This window comes from Meriones unguiculatus, chromosome 1 (assembly GCF_030254825.1).
Source record: "Meriones unguiculatus strain TT.TT164.6M chromosome 1, Bangor_MerUng_6.1, whole genome shotgun sequence".
NCBI classification, from domain to species: domain Eukaryota; kingdom Metazoa; phylum Chordata; class Mammalia; order Rodentia; family Muridae; genus Meriones; species Meriones unguiculatus.
Genome location: NC_083349.1, coordinates 100,318,468 through 100,331,684, shown reverse-complemented (window position 1 = coordinate 100,331,684; position 13,217 = coordinate 100,318,468). Strand labels below are relative to the sequence as shown.

Here is a 13,217-nt window from a genome sequence, read left to right as displayed (position 1 = left end):
CTAAAACAAATCATTATCATCTTGAGCCTACAATACTAAGAGTCTCATTCTACTGTAGAGCAGAATATAATCTGTTATGAAGGAAGGATAGAAAGGGGAAAGTATAAAGCTGATCATGTTATTTCTCTGTAGAGTATGCTGGGTCCTTGTAGGTTACAGAATAAAGTCCAAGGTCTTAGTGTCTATGTAAATCTTCATGATCTGCCAGCTGGCTAACTATTCAGCCCCACCTTGCTTTCTGTTGTCCATACTCTCATCTGCTCCTGGACCCAACCACATAATAACTGGTTCTTTAAGCATATCATACTTCTCATTTAGGGGTCTCCTGTACTTTCCCCTCTGTACACTCTGATACTGTACTATTCTACAAACTTAATCCTAGTCTACATATCACACCTAATGTACTGTTTTTCAGGAAGCTGCTTTCTTAATGTCTGGCTTCTGATGTATCCTGTATTACATATTCCATATGTTAACCTTATGCCTTTTCTTTTCTGCAATGACAGCAGATCTTAGAAGCCATCACTCAAGTGCTAAGAAATAAAGTTCTGAGAGGGCAAGCCTACATGTAGCAAGGCCTTAACTAGGAAATAAGCAGTTTGTCAAAATACTTCTTAAAATGCAAAACAAAAATAAATAAATAAAAGAAGATAACTATTGAAATCCAAACACTAAGACTTATTTATGGTTTGGTTCAATTTGGGCTTTTGGTTTCAAAATAAGACCATGAATGACATGGCCGTATACTTACACAAAGGCTAGGAACAAGGCTGGACAGATTGACATGTCGTGGGGCAAACATGTGAAGTTGTTGAAGGCAAGAGATGGCAGCTGCCTGAACAAGAGAGTCAGAATGGTCCTGGGTGATGGCACAACCCACCAAACAAGAGGAGCGGATAGTGGAAATGGTTGCTGCATTTCCTAACAGAAAGTAAAAGACAATGCAAAATACAACTATGTTATTAATGTCAAAAAATTACCTAAAGATGCATGGTGGACAGAAAAATAAAAGATGATGTAAAATACAACTATGTTATTAATGTAAAAAAAATACCTTAAAAAAATAAAAAGCCAGGCAGTGATAGCAACGTCTTTAATCCCGGCACTTAGGAGGCAGAGGCAGGCAGATCTCTGTAAGCATGAGGCCAGCCTGGTCTACAGATCAAGCTCGAGCACAGCCTAGGCTACCCAGAGAAACTGGCTCAAAAAAAAAAACCAAAAACAAAGAAACAAACCTAGAAAGTAATCATCTTCTAGATAAACCCTTCTTCCAACTTCCAACTTAAAATTTAATTATTCAGATTAAAAAAAAAAACACCTGAGTAATCTACAAATATGACTTTGAAACACAACTGTATTTTCAAGACACTAATTCATGTCTTAGAAATTTACTCCTTTAAAAAAAATCATACTATCATTCATAACCACCAATCTTCTGCTAAAGAAGCACAAGGTTTCTCATCCTGTGGTTCTCTGCTCAACAAATACTACTGCTTTCACTATGGTAACTTTAAATGCTGTTTGCCTAATAATCTTATAGAGGTAATTAAGAAAAATGTTACATGTTACATGTTTCCTGCATTGCAATTTAACTGCCAAATGTCAGTATCTGAAATTTCTTCTACTGTGAAGTAATATAATTTTATGTACAAAATATATACCAGTCAAGGAAATAATATAATCATTATAAAAACATAACCTTGGAGAAGTTCTTAGCCCTTCTCTACTATCATATTCTGTCTTTAAAATGGAGGCAATACATGTCACTGAACTGTGTCATCATTAAATGCTATAAACACATATAAATATATATACATATACATATGAGCACAAAGTCAACCTCCTCCAGGCTTAAAAGAAGTGGAGAGGGGAAGGGGGTTTCTGAGTGTATGCATCAGGATCCAGTCATGACTCCCTGAATTCAGTGTTTAATTCACCATCAAAAAGATCAGGTCTGGGTGTTACAAAGGCTCCAATTCTGAGAAGTACAGCACTGGACCAGGGGTCTTCTCTGAACTAGCTGCCTCAGAGATGGGTGACATGCCACATTCGGAGCTTAAGAGTCAGAAAGAGTAAAGTCCATGGAGACAATAGTCTGCATTCCAGGCTGAGAGAACTTCATTTTCATCTTCGTTTGGGACAGGGGGAAGGTGGCAAGCAGGGTTTCATTAAAAATAAATAAATAAATAAATAAATAAATATGTTTTCTCTACTCAGGACTTTCCAAAATGCTGTAGTGAACCAGGCACACCTGCAGTCCCAGCATTCCAGAGACTGTGAGTTCAAGGCCAGCCTGCTCTACACAGAAGGTTCTAGGTTAGCTAGACCTGCCTAGTGAAACCCTGACACACACACATACACAAATACTACTGTGCTTTGTTTATTTTAAAAATGGCATGAAACACTGAATGGCAGGTTTTGGAAAATACAAATATGCAGTAGATGATAAATTTCTAAAATGCTTTTGCAAGCAACATGATGATGACATAGAGGAAACTGACAGACAGTAATCATTCAGGTTCGTTCTTTGGTTTAAAATGAATTTGCTTACCTTGCAGTTCTGGTCCAACAGTAGTTATTATAGCACCCAAGCATCTGCCCAAACACTGGTGAACTTCTGTGTGTGAAGGTGGAACTGTCAACAGCAAGGTGAGAACCAGGGACAGTGTGGGTTCCACATATCCACGGTACATTGGGCCACTAGAGTCTACTATCAAGGCAAGTGAATGAAGAGACCACGTCTACAATAAAACATATTTTTTTTTAGTTGGAAGAAACAATTACAGTATATGAATTAAATATAATGTTACATTCATGCAAATATTTTTCAAAATATTTTGAGACAGTCTTACTGTATCCTAAGCTGGCCTTGAACTTGTGATCCTTATGTGTTAGCATTCTAATTGCTATCATATGCCTCCATGAATGGCTTACATATGTATATTCAAAGTGTCACTGCAACTATACTGCTTAAACATAAGATGTTTGAGAAACAACGAAGGTTAAAAAAAATTACCTAAGGAGTAAATGTGATTCAGTGACTGTGGAACTTTGGTTGACGTAAAAGAGGAAGAAAGAGGGGAAATGAGACTAATTAAGTATTAACCAACCTAATAATGAAAAATACAAAAAATTAAAAATAATAAACAATGCAATATGCTGGGAAGTATATATGTCAGTTAAGAAAGGTGAAGGTAAATGGATGGTGATGGAAACAATCATTCTAACAGGTACTGCAGACCCAGAAAAACAAATGCTACATTTTCTCTCATTTCTAGAAGTTAGCTTTGAATCCTCGGAGATATGTTTTTGGAATGGTCACAAAGGTCAATAAATTACTAAGGGGTTAAAGAGAAGGATTTTTCAATTGAGGGGAGATAGAATTCACTAGCATACCAAATTAAGAGAAAAATAGGAACAGGAAGGGTTAAACTGGGTTGGAGTGGAAGGTAGAGCAGGAGATGGAATATGGGGAGAGATAAATAACTCTTTCAAAAAGAGCTATGGAAACCTACTAGTATAGAAGCTTATATATGTGTGTGTATATATACATACATACACACACACACACACACACACACACACACACACACACACAGCATTAAAATGGAGTTAGCCTATAACAGGACAACAATGCCCCTACTAAACAAGTGGATAAAAAATAAGAACCCAGTGCCAGGAATGAGTTAGTTCTGTTGGAGTCACTGGCCACTGAGGTCCCACATTCGCCCTGCCCCCAAAATTACAGGCTTTTGCCACTGTTCTCAGTTATCCTCCAGAACTTGAATGTCACAACATGCTTGAGTATAGAACAGGGCAAAATCACGCTGGTATAGAACTAGGAGCTTCATCTCTGCTGGCTAGCCTTCATGGTCCTTGCAGGTTCTACCAGAGGAGGAAGATACTCATCAGTCATATACAGCTGTGAATGCTGCAAGCTGAAAGGGTCTGGGAGCATACTAGCAGGATAGTAGCATAAGCATCATGGCAGTAACCAACTATGTCTAACTGGATTTAAATTCCACTGAATGAGATGAAACCTATGCCTCCTATTACCAGGCTAAGAACCTATGTCTAGATGGGTCATAGACTACAGAGGATATCTACTATTACTGTGGGCTAAAGGAGCATAGCATTAAGCTGACTCTTAATGATTTATCATTCCATAAGTCAATGCATATCTCAACATGTATCTGAAAAACTTCTATTGCTAAGGATGGTGATTAACACAGTAACTTACAATTGGCCAAAATGCAGAGAAAAAAAAAAAACAAACAAAAACCATAGAATACTCATTCCTAAGATATAAACTGAATCCCAAGCCCCAAAGTTCAGGGATCACTGTGGAAGAGGGGGCAGAAAGAAGGAAAGAACCTGAGGGATGCAGAAGAGAAACTGCAGATATGAAATCACAGCAATTTCAACAGCATGTATGAAACCTACACAAGCCTAAGTCAGAACAAGTAACAAAAGGGAGAGAGGAGTTGGGCACACTATCGCGACGCAAGCCATGGAGCAATTGTTAGCTGCAGAAAAAGGGAGAGACAGTGTTCTCTAAGACTGTGGCCTCTGAGAAGCTGTCCGCCCTCCAGCAGAAGACCACACATGGAGAATATATGGTAAGTACAAGTTGGTTTTGAAGGATTAAAAAAATAAAAGAACACAAAGTTGGGTGGGTAGGGAAGGGGGCCAGAGAACTGGAGAAAAGTTAGGAGAAGGTGAATACAATCAAAATATAGTGTATGAAATTCTCAAAGAACTGATATATAATTTTTATTAATGCATACAAACACGAGTATGTGACAAACACACACATATATGAATAGATTTAACTCCCAGAAAAAGTCAGACTTTGAAGATTATGTTGAAAAGCAACACTCTTGCTAATGATTTATTACAAATACATTCCTAAAATAACATTTTTTCTAACAACTTATCAACCATATATACTGTTTAATTTTTTTGTGTCAGGCATGGCGGCACATGTCTGTAATCCTAGCACTCAGGAGGTTGAGGCAAGTTAACAGTGAGTTTGAGGTCAGTTTGGGCAAAAACAGGGACAACTTGTTTCGAAGCAATTGTAGAAAAATACTTCCACAATGACTACCTGAACTTCAGGAGACGTGCCGTCCTGAGCCAGAGCCAGTAAAATGCTGACACTGGTCTTTAGGTGTTGTCCTGATCCTATGCCACCAACATAACGATGTAAACACCCAAGGGCCAGTGAGTGACCAGTCCTGGATACAACATCTCGAGCCGACTTCAACCTGAGAAGACATGATGCAACAGGAATTGGTTTCTCCATTTCCCTCTAGTCTTATGAATCACACATGAACAACAACAAAAAAAAATCTGGAAACTAATAAAATAATATTCCTTATAATTTACTTTGAACATAAATTTTAAAAGTATTTGTGGGACTGAGGGTGTGGTCAGGGACAGAATTTGCTTAGTTTGCAAATTCCTAGGTTCACTCCCCAGTACCACAAAGAGAAAGACTGCATTCTGAGAAATCACAAAATATTTCTTATTTTACTTAAGAAATGTCCTATATTTTGTTTTGTTTTTGAAGTGCTGGGGACTAAATCCAGGGCTTTGTGTAACTAAGCAAGCATTCCATTACTGAGCTGTAACCCAGCTGCTTACAATTGTGATCAAAGTCTATAAAATGGACACAGTTCGACAAATATTTTAATATGTATATAAAAAATCTATTTTTGTTGAAATGTAGGTGAAAAGTTGTGGGTAACCACAGGAACCAGCACGGAGTGCACAGGATCCCCAAAGGTGGAGTTGCAGGCAGTTGTAAGCAGCCTGAGATGGGTACTGAGCCTTGAACTTGGGTCTTCTCAAAAAGCATTAAGTGCTCTTAACTGCTGAGCCATTCCTCTACCCCCAATATAGATTTTTAACACATTTTAAAAATAAAGTAAATATTGCATATAAATTTTAAAATTGAGATATTTTACACTGTTTTTCAAACTAAGTCTTAAAATCTGGTGTAAAATATATATTTAACAGTATTCATCAATTTTATGAAGACATACTTCAACTGTTCATTCTCCAAAGCAACCATATTGAGACCAAAAGCTCTCTTCTTCCTAATTATGGGGACAGCAGAACTGGTCACCTAACACTCCTGCCACTATGCCCTTCCTGGAGGAGGGACTATGAGCCTCAAATTGTGAAACAAAATAAATCCTTCTTTTCTTAAATAGCTTTTTCAGGAATTTTTCATGGCATTTTTCTTATAAGCAACCAGTCTGCAACTGGATGAAGAAACGTTAGTCTCAAAATGTAAGAGTTAAAATATACTTTTACTTCATAATACTTTCAATTCTTTCACTCTTGTTAATGATTATGATATGGATTACTAGATTTATTATCCAAAATACATGAGTTAAGAATGGTAATTTATATACACCATGTGTTATTTCTTAGCCTTTAGATTTTTTAACTTCTCTAGCTGAGCATTGGATTAACAACATTAAAAACCACGTTTCCTGCCTTAGTCATGCTTGTTCGAATCTCTTCATAACTGAGATGCACAATAATTCTGAAAACCCTTAAAGCGTAACATTATCCCTTTTCTCCTCTAAAGTGCGATATTATTCCAAGAAATGAGAATGGAAAAGAAAGAGCAAACTGGAGGAACGGGAGGCAGAGAGAAGTAATACGACAGTGGGTGCCTGTGAGTGACGTGACAGGAAGTCTTGACAAGTGTTTCCTGAGTTCAAAGGCTACATGAGAAACCATGTCCTCCTCAAAAGTTCCTAACATACTACATCTCTCCCAGAATCCAGAGGTCAATAAATTACTGAATTAAGAATTGAGATTTTGAAAAACAACAATAACAAATTGTCACATGCTGGAAGCCATGTGGAAAATGCATAGTCTAGGTAACAATTACTGGCTGTTTAAAAGACATCATAGACTGGTGGAGAAACTTGCTAAGATGCACTTACTTGTCAAAGCTATATTGGGCCATTCGGGCAATAAAGGACGCTTCTCCCACCACCTGAGCCATTCTTCCAAGGGCTTCTCCTGCTGCACACCGTAAGATAGGGTTTGGGTTGTCAAGTGCCCCCATAACCAGTGTCAGGGCAGATTTACGAACTTCCTCAGGTCCTAAAGTACTCTTATTTTCAGCTAAGCCCTATATTGATTTTAAAAAGAATAATGATATCAATTTATAATTCATGTTGCATAAAGAAAGAGATATGCTGCAATTTTAAGAAATACAGATGTCATACATTATTTCTCATAACATGTATATGTCATGCCTGGGATGGTACCTATTAAATGGCCTGTGATCACTTCCTAAGTGTGACTTCCGAAGATGGTTACTAATAATCAGTAGTCCCACTGGCCCTAAAAACACAATCCATGGGAGAATTTCTATCCAAGGCCCAATACTCAATATTCTTTTGGGCATAAAGAACACTATGTGATTAAAATGACCATTTTTCAGCTGACTAAATACTAGCACTATAATGAGTATGAAACTGATTCATTTGTATAAAAATTCAATAAAAGCAATATGTGGCTCCAAGCTGTGGTCCCAGCTATGAGGATGAGGCAGGAAGATTAGAAGTTAAAGGTCTGCCCATCTACACAGCAAGCTCAACAGCAGCTTGGGCAACTGGGCAGGATAGCTCAGTGATATGTGTCTAGCACACATAAGGCCCTGGATTCAATCACCAGTGCTACAAAAGATAAATAAGCAAAACAAAGGACCTCCAAGTCACCTATAGATAGCAGAATCATCATATATGCAAAGACAGACGAGGGGGCAGTAACTGAATGCTGACATAAGTTTGTTTTCTGCTCTAGCTATACCTGCTGCTTTGTAATTTAATTTTCTTCCCTGAGATGAAAAACGTAAGTCACGGCACCAGCAGAAAGTGCTAACTATAGCAGAGGCTACGTAGAGAAGTGTGATCTCTACAGCAACGTTAAACCACACTATTCTCCCACCTGCTAGAGGCCCCCACCCCACCCCACTGCTTTTTTAAAATGCTCAGACACCAGTGTCAGTCTCTAAATAGGGGTATATCAGTGGCTACATAAGTAATCCCAATACCATCTCTGTAACCAATACCTATTTCCCTCCCCAACCCTATGCTTACAAACATGACTGAGGGAATGCTTGCTTAATCACTGTATTTTCTGTTGTACTGAATGTTATTACTAGAGCACCAAATAGTAGAAGTTAAGTGACTCATGAGAGGCACGGTACTATCATTCACGAACTCTGCTGAGCCAGGCAGACACTTGTTACTGTATTTCATAGTGTAGAAACAGAAGTTCAAAAAGGTTAAGAGTATCGCATTAAACATAAAGCCAGTAAGTAGCTAAACCAGAAAATACTTCCTACATACTGCATTCTTTCATTTATGAAACACATCCTATGCTGATTCAGTTTAAGTCACAAATGGAATTGTGATTTAATCGAAACAAATTGAAGACTTGTTTCATAAGTCTTCATTAGAAAATCAGATCTCATTAAACAGACATCTTGGAAAATCCCAAAAGAAATTACTGGCCCTAGTAAAATTTGAAGCTTAAATTGAAATCAGAATGTTTAAATTACTAAAATACAAAGTACTGATTTAGTTTTAATAAACTCGCTATAAAGTTGCTAGTAACTTCATGAAGCTAACAAGAAATCACCATTATCAAGAGCAGAAGTATAGAAACGTAGTGCTATAATAATCTTGATATGCCTGACTTTTTAAACACATTAACATGCTCCAGAATATTTACAAGTTCTAGGAGCTCATACCTTCAGTGCACTAAGAACAGCAGTAAATATATTGAGCTGAACAGCCTGCTGGCGGACACCTTTGGCTTGCTTAACACATTCTGCAAAGTGGTCCAGCATTTGTAGCCTACAGTAACAGGATAAAATAACATTAGTGGTTTTGGTTAAATATGGCTTAAAAACAGAGATAAAAATTTAAACCAAGTATCAATTATGGCCCCAGACTGTATCCATTCCATTCCCATAGCTGATTCTAAACCAACTTTTATCCCCTGTGTGAATATATACTCATGTAGTTAATTAAACAGAACAAGAAAGAAGACTAAATATTAAATTTCTTTTTAATAAAAGTTTTTTCTTTTTATCATTTATTACAATTTATTCAATTTTATCCCAGCTGTGGCCCTCTCCCTCATCACCCTCCCTCCCTCTTTTCCCCCTATACCTCTCCCCTAGTCCACTAATAGGGGAGGTCCTCCTCCCTCCCCTTCTATCTGATCCTAGCCTATTAGGTTTCATCAGGACTGGTTGCACTGTTTTCCTCTGTGGCCTGATAAGGCTGCACCCCACCAAGGAAAGGTAATCAAAGAGCCAGCCACTGAGTTCATGCCAGAGACAGTCCCTGTCCCCCTTACTAGAGAACCCACTTAGAGACTGAGTCTATGGGCTACATCTGAGCCAGGGTTTTAGGTCCTCTCTATGCATGGTCCTTGGTTGGGGTATCAGTCTCTTCAAGGACTGCTGGACTCAGTTGTTTGTTTGTTTGTTTTGGGATCTGTTGGTCTCCTTTTGGAGCTCCTGTCCCCTCCAAGTTTTTCTACTTCCCTCTTCTTTCATAAAATTCCATACATTCTACCTAAAGTTTGGCTATCAGAAACAGGAGAAGACTGGGAACAGGTCAGGAGCCTACCACAGAAGGCCTCTGAAAGACTCTACTGATCGAGGTATCAAAGCAGAGGCTGAGACTTATAGATAAATATTAACTTTCAATTGGTAAAGCAACAGTTCACAGTTTCAGAGGTCTTAAACATTTACACTATTGTGTCCAACAAAACTCTGGCTTATAGTATATGATACACTTGCACTGCGAATGGCCACCTAAAGGCCTATGTGGAAAGACTGGATCCCCAGGGTAGAGCTGTGAGGCAGTGATGGGGGCTGGTGGGAGTTTTTAATGCACTAGGGTATATCAGTGGGACCGGGCCTCCTTCCTCTTTCTCTCACTTTGCTTTCTAGACAAGGGGTCCTTGTCTGCCATGTGCTACCTTATAACAGAGGCACAGCATGCCGCCATTTGATCACGGAGCAGTCTCTAAGCCTTCCCCAAAATAAAGGGACTCTCTATATGTTAACTGTTTCAGTCATTTAAAGATGACTAATGTACGGTCCATAAGTTCCTCTCTTTCTTTTCTTTTTAACAAGGTTTTACTGTGTTGCTTGGGTTATCCTTGAACTCTTTCTCCTGCTGCTTTAGCCTCCCTAGTACGTGAGTTGCACAGGTATCACTGACATGTCACTTCACCTTCTCACCTCAAAATATTTTTAATAGACAGAATAATACTTCTTATCTATTTCTGTGAATAATTTTAATTAGAAAGAAAAGACTGAGAGAATTTCTAAACCTCTTAGAACATATTCTGTGTGTGAATGCACACGTGCAGGGCGCGCATGTGGGAGTAAGAGGCTATCCATGGGGCCAGTTCCCCCCTGCACTGAGTCACAGGATCAGACTCAGGTTGTCAGATGTGGCAGCAAGTCTCTTTACCTGCAGGGCCATCTCCTCAGCCTTTGTAGAATTTTTTCTTTTCTTCTTTATTATTTTGATATGGGGTCTCTCTATGTAACATAGGCTAACCTTAACCTTTGTGTAGGCTAGGTTCTGGTGTGTTTGTTTGTATTAATCTTAAAAATGTTATACAGGAGCTGGAGTGATGGCCTAGCAGTTAAGAGCACTTGTTGATCTTGCAGAGGACCCAGTTAACAGCACCCACACAGTGGCTCACAACCACCTAAACCTGTAGTTCCAGGGTATCCAATGCCCTACTGACATAATCTGACACTAGGAACTCACATGGTGTATGTACAGACACACAGGAAAAATATACATAAAATACAATAAATAAACATAGGAACATTTTTAATACTCTTACATAGAAGAAAATTGCACCCCATATCCTACGCTACCAGATGCTTTTGAGACATTGAAAGAGAGGTTTAGCTTTGGTCCATTTTGTGAATGTAAAACAAACAACCCTAACTAAAAGTTAATTTCACAGCTAGCTGTGTAATTTTGGCAAAACCACAAACTCTAGTATTTGAATGTGCTTAGATTTAAAGCAAGAATGCGAAGTGTATATAAAATTTATAAAGCTTTTTCAGCTTTGGTGCTGTTTAACATTTACATGGTAATCAATTGTACTTAAAAACATCAAGCTTAACTGCGAAAAATAAATAATTAAAAGCAATTCATCAAGTAACCTCCACGTTTAAAGATATATTATCTTTTGCATATAAACAATATTTTAAGGCACATTTTATAAAAGGTAAGTAATCTGAAAGGGCTTTACATTAATTCATTGGGAAATCACAAATACACAAAATGGTGCTGGAGTTAGGGATGGTGGCTCTGGATATTATAAGATACAGCAGAGCAAACTTCTGCTACGAGAACGAACAGCTACGTTGGTTTCTTGTATTCCAGACTTGCATCATCTCACAGACCAGTCAAATAGAGTAGACTTCCCCCATGTGTACTTGTTCACGAACAGAATTTTCAAGGAGATAACTCTAATTAGAAGGACAGCTTAACTTAGAAACTGTTAAACCATTAAAGTGAAAACGTTGGTTAAGACGTGGTCCACAAAACAGTGGGTACTAGATGCTAGTACACAGGATGAAATCGTAAGAGTTTTAAGTTACACGGAGTTTGCAGCAATTTATTTTATCATGTACATATAAATTATGCCATTAAATTTATGAGAGCATTGCTTAAGTAATAACCTACATTACTGTGGAATTAGCTGGAATGGGAAAAAAACCTATTTTGCAATATAGCTTATATTTAACTAAGATTAACCAGCTAACCTTACACTAACCTGTGTTTATAAGAAACATGAGGAAACACAACACCAAAAAGAGCCACGGAGGCGTCAATCACTGAGACTCCAAGAGGGAGAGGACCTGGTACCGCTTCACCAGCAGGTATCCGTAAGTAAATGGAAGAAGGGTCGTGTTCCAGGGCCCCACTTCCAGATGCACTGTTCGGCTGCAGCTGTGAAAGAAAAATGAAGATTAGCCACAATCCACTCTAGGAAAGTCACTCACTAGTACTGGATATCAAGAATAAAACAGTGGGGGAATAAAACGTGATTAGACCTGACAACTTTTAAGCAGATGAAAATATAGTTTTGCCATTAAAAATTTCATTATCAGAATCCTTTCACAGAATCATAAGACAATCATTTTAAATATTTTTATACTGCCCACCTTAATGTGTGAGCAAAATAGTATCCACTGTAACAAAACCCACAAAATGACTTAAAGTGGTATTTAATTTTTTGTTTTGTTTTTAACATAGGTTCTTCCCATGTAGCCCTGGCTCAGACTATGTAAACCACGTTGGCCATGGACTCACTAGAGACCTGCCCACCTCTGCCTCCACCTCTGAAGCAGCGGTATTAAAGGCTTGTGCTACCATTCTTTTAAATCTGTTTTTTGGGTTTTTTTTTTTTAACAAAAATAATTTACTTGGTTTTAAATCTCCAATCTATTAACTCTTATTTCTTCCTAACTTGTTACAAAACTAAATAAAACAAAACACTAGCAACCAAAAAGCCAGCTAACTCTGAGTTTTGTCAGTCACAACCAAGCAGTTAAATACAAAGGATACTGAATAAAGACATTTCACCAAATTCTACCACTACTTAACCTTTTCACCATTTGTCCACCTCCAATATGCAAATAAGTGATTAAGAAAGTGAAATGAGTTTTGTGGCCCAGGGTACTTCTGTTTAAATGACAAGGATCACTGCTTTAGATTATGCGGGTAATTTCATTTCCTCGTATATCTTACTACCTGGTCTTCAATTGATTTATGATCAGTTTCTTGAAGCCAGGAACCGAGAAGAACACTGTCATCATAATGGCAGAGGGATCGAAGGAGGGAGGTAGTGGTATTGGCCGAGTTGTCAGTCAGCGTGAATTCAGCTACCAATTCTCTGAGAAGTGCATTGAACGATCCTAAAATACAGAACATCAGAGGAGATTAAAATAATAATTTTCATATCCACAAAGAATAGCAATGTGTTTAACAGGAATAAAATTAGTTTCCATTCCTTTATAAAATGTCCATACTATTTTTTCTTTTCCTTTCTTCTCTTCCTCTTCTCTCCCCCTTTCCTCTCTCCACTCTTCTTATTCCCACCAATAAAGGGTCTCACTATGCTTCCCAGGC

At 38.0% G+C, this 13,217-nt stretch overlaps 1 protein-coding gene across 1 annotated transcript in view; it reads right to left on the bottom strand.

Moving 5' to 3' along the window:
- The window catches only part of Heatr5b (HEAT repeat containing 5B), an 80,914-nt gene that overhangs the window by 43,279 nt on the left and 24,418 nt on the right, over nt 1-13,217 (bottom strand). The window contains exons 15-21 of the mRNA XM_060364227.1: nt 12,840-13,003; nt 11,860-12,035; nt 8,786-8,891; nt 6,966-7,156; nt 5,108-5,267; nt 2,552-2,741; nt 752-921 (exon numbers count right to left, since the gene is read on the bottom strand). Coding sequence (XP_060220210.1) covers nt 752-921; nt 2,552-2,741; nt 5,108-5,267; nt 6,966-7,156; nt 8,786-8,891; nt 11,860-12,035; nt 12,840-13,003 — 1,157 coding nt within the window. The remainder of the gene's footprint in view (nt 1-751; nt 922-2,551; nt 2,742-5,107; nt 5,268-6,965; nt 7,157-8,785; nt 8,892-11,859; nt 12,036-12,839; nt 13,004-13,217) is intronic.